This window comes from Macrosteles quadrilineatus, unplaced genomic scaffold, assembly GCF_028750875.1.
Source record: "Macrosteles quadrilineatus isolate MER2022 unplaced genomic scaffold, UCM_ALF_1.0 Scaffold_1__1_contigs__length_201487025, whole genome shotgun sequence".
NCBI classification, from domain to species: Eukaryota; Metazoa; Arthropoda; class Insecta; order Hemiptera; family Cicadellidae; genus Macrosteles; species Macrosteles quadrilineatus.
Genome location: NW_026542594.1, coordinates 47412022 through 47414037, shown reverse-complemented (window position 1 = coordinate 47414037; position 2016 = coordinate 47412022). Strand labels below are relative to the sequence as shown.

General features: G+C 40.4%; 1 protein-coding gene across 1 annotated transcript; it reads right to left on the bottom strand.

Moving 5' to 3' along the window:
• Nucleotides 1-373: 373 nt before the first annotated feature.
• Nucleotides 374-2016, bottom strand: LOC128996612 (uncharacterized). The gene is made up of 3 exons (XM_054422020.1): nucleotides 1936-2016; nucleotides 784-1417; nucleotides 374-642 (listed from the first exon to the last, which is right to left on the bottom strand). The coding sequence occupies exons 1-3, from the start codon at nucleotides 2014-2016 to the stop codon at nucleotides 374-376; spliced, it is 984 nt and encodes a 327-aa protein (XP_054277995.1).

The following is a 2016-nucleotide window of genomic DNA, read 5'->3' as shown; positions in this document are numbered from 1 at the left end:
ATAGTCAGCTACATTTTACATGAGAGAATTGCACAAAACTGTAAACATTAGGTACATACATAAACAAAACAGTCTTAAATAAAACAGCTGAATAAATATTTGACAGTAAAAAAGGAATCATATTACATAACATTCACCCCATCTTTTTTTTAAATGTAATCCCTTAGATAGGTGGGAGGTCTTCGGACTCTAGTGGAACGACGCAGGTTTGTTTCTTCGTTATCCCTCAAAGAAGTAGGGGTCACGGTCTCATGCAGAGGGGATGTTTCGATTTCAGATTGAATAGAGTTCCCAATTTCAGGTTGAAGCAGATTTGATTCACGTCTCAGGTCTTGAAGAGCAGGATCTAGTTCTTGACTGGGATTTTCCGAAGTCACTGGCTCATCCTCTTGTTGGATAGCTTCAGAGCGAGATGTCGCACCGATACCAGAGCCTCTCTACCATCTCTATACTTGATGCGAGCATAGTCTGGATTAGCCTCTATCAGCTGAGCTTGTTCCACTAAAGGTTCATATTTGTTATTTCTTACATGCCTTCTCACTAATACTGGTCCTGGATTCATGAGCCATTGAGGTTGAGAGGTGCCATAAAATGATCGTCTCTGGTGTTTGAAAAGTCGTTCATGTGGGGTCTCATTCGTAGCTGTACATAGTCACGAGCGTATACAATGCAAAGCTTCTGGCAAAACATACTCCCACTGTTCTGTCTTCAGTCCCTTGTTTCTCAGAACAAGAGATACAGTCTTCCAAATCGTTCCATTATATCGCTCAGCTTGAGAATTACCTCGAGGGTTATAAGGTGAAGATCGGCTAGTGGCGATTCCTTTAGAGTGTAAGAAATCACTCAGTTCTTTTGACATGAAAGCAGAACCTTGGTCGGAGTGGACAAAAGCAGGCATACCAAAGATGGTGAAGATTGATGTAAGTGCTTTGATGACAGAAGATGCTGATGTGTCCGAGCAAGGAATAGCAAACGGATATCTTGAAAACTCATCAACAACCGTGAGTATGTATTTATTCCTTGACACAGATGGTATTGGCCCTTTAAAATCAATGTTAAGTCTCTCGAAAGGAGCCATTGCATGGATGAGTGTTGATGGGGTTTTTTGGTAGAACCGAGGTTTCACTTCCGCACAAACAGAGCATGAAGCGGTCATTCGCCTGGCATCTTCGATAGAGTAAGGGAGATTTTTACTTTTTAAGAAATGAACCATCCGTACTATTCCAGGATGCCCAATGTCACAATGAATTCTACGGAGTTTTTCGAAATCTCTACAAGAGATGGAAGATGAAACTCGTGAAAATGCATCTGCTACTACGTTTTCCTTGCCAGAACGGTACACTATGTCATAAGAGAAAGGTGCTAGTTCCAATCGCCACTTTAAAATCTTGTTGTTCTTAACCTTTCCCGCTTGTTTCTGATTGAACATATATGACACAGATTTCTGGTCTGTAATTAATTTAAACCGTCTTCCAATCAGGAAATGCCTCCATTTCTGTATTGAATCGAATATTGCGAGGGCCTCTTTTTCCACAGCAGGTAGATGTTGTTCACTCTTTCTTAGTTAGGGTTCTTGAAAAGAAACATATTTCTTCCATGAAATTCTTGAAAGTGGTTTTCCAATGTTTCCACTGACGATCAGAATGGGGATCATTAGGGTCTAAAGATAGGCGCTCCGGCTTGAAGAATTTATCCATTTAGATTTCTTGGAATAAACTTGAATAGAAAAGATAGAATACAACTTGTATAGAAGAACTTGTAATAATATAGTTAAAAGATTAAGTTGAATAAATTGTTATGAAAAGAAATGTTTAGAAACCAAATTTATATGGTTTTATTCAACTTAATAGTCAGCTACATTTTAGGGTGCGTACACAAAGAACGCCGGTTGCCGGCGCCGGCAAACCGGCAGCTTGCTCCTCGTGCTTAGGGTACGTCCACAATGCACGCTGGTATAAGCAGGAAGTCAGATTCAGATTTTCGGTGCCGAGTGTCTGACTCAGATGAGGTGGCCAT

Excerpts from the sequence above, each read along its gene's own strand:
- LOC128996612 (XM_054422020.1), bottom strand. The coding sequence starts at position 2,016 with ATGGCCACCTCATCTGAGTCAGACACTCGGCACCGAAAATCTGAATCT. Across the intron at positions 1,418-1,935 it reads TACCAGCGTGCATTGTGGAC|AAACAAGCGGGAAAGGTTAA; the intron begins GTACCCTAAGCA and ends ATGTTCAATCAG. Across the intron at positions 643-783 it reads TTCACCTTATAACCCTCGAG|CTACGAATGAGACCCCACAT; the intron begins GTAATTCTCAAG and ends GACTATGTACAG.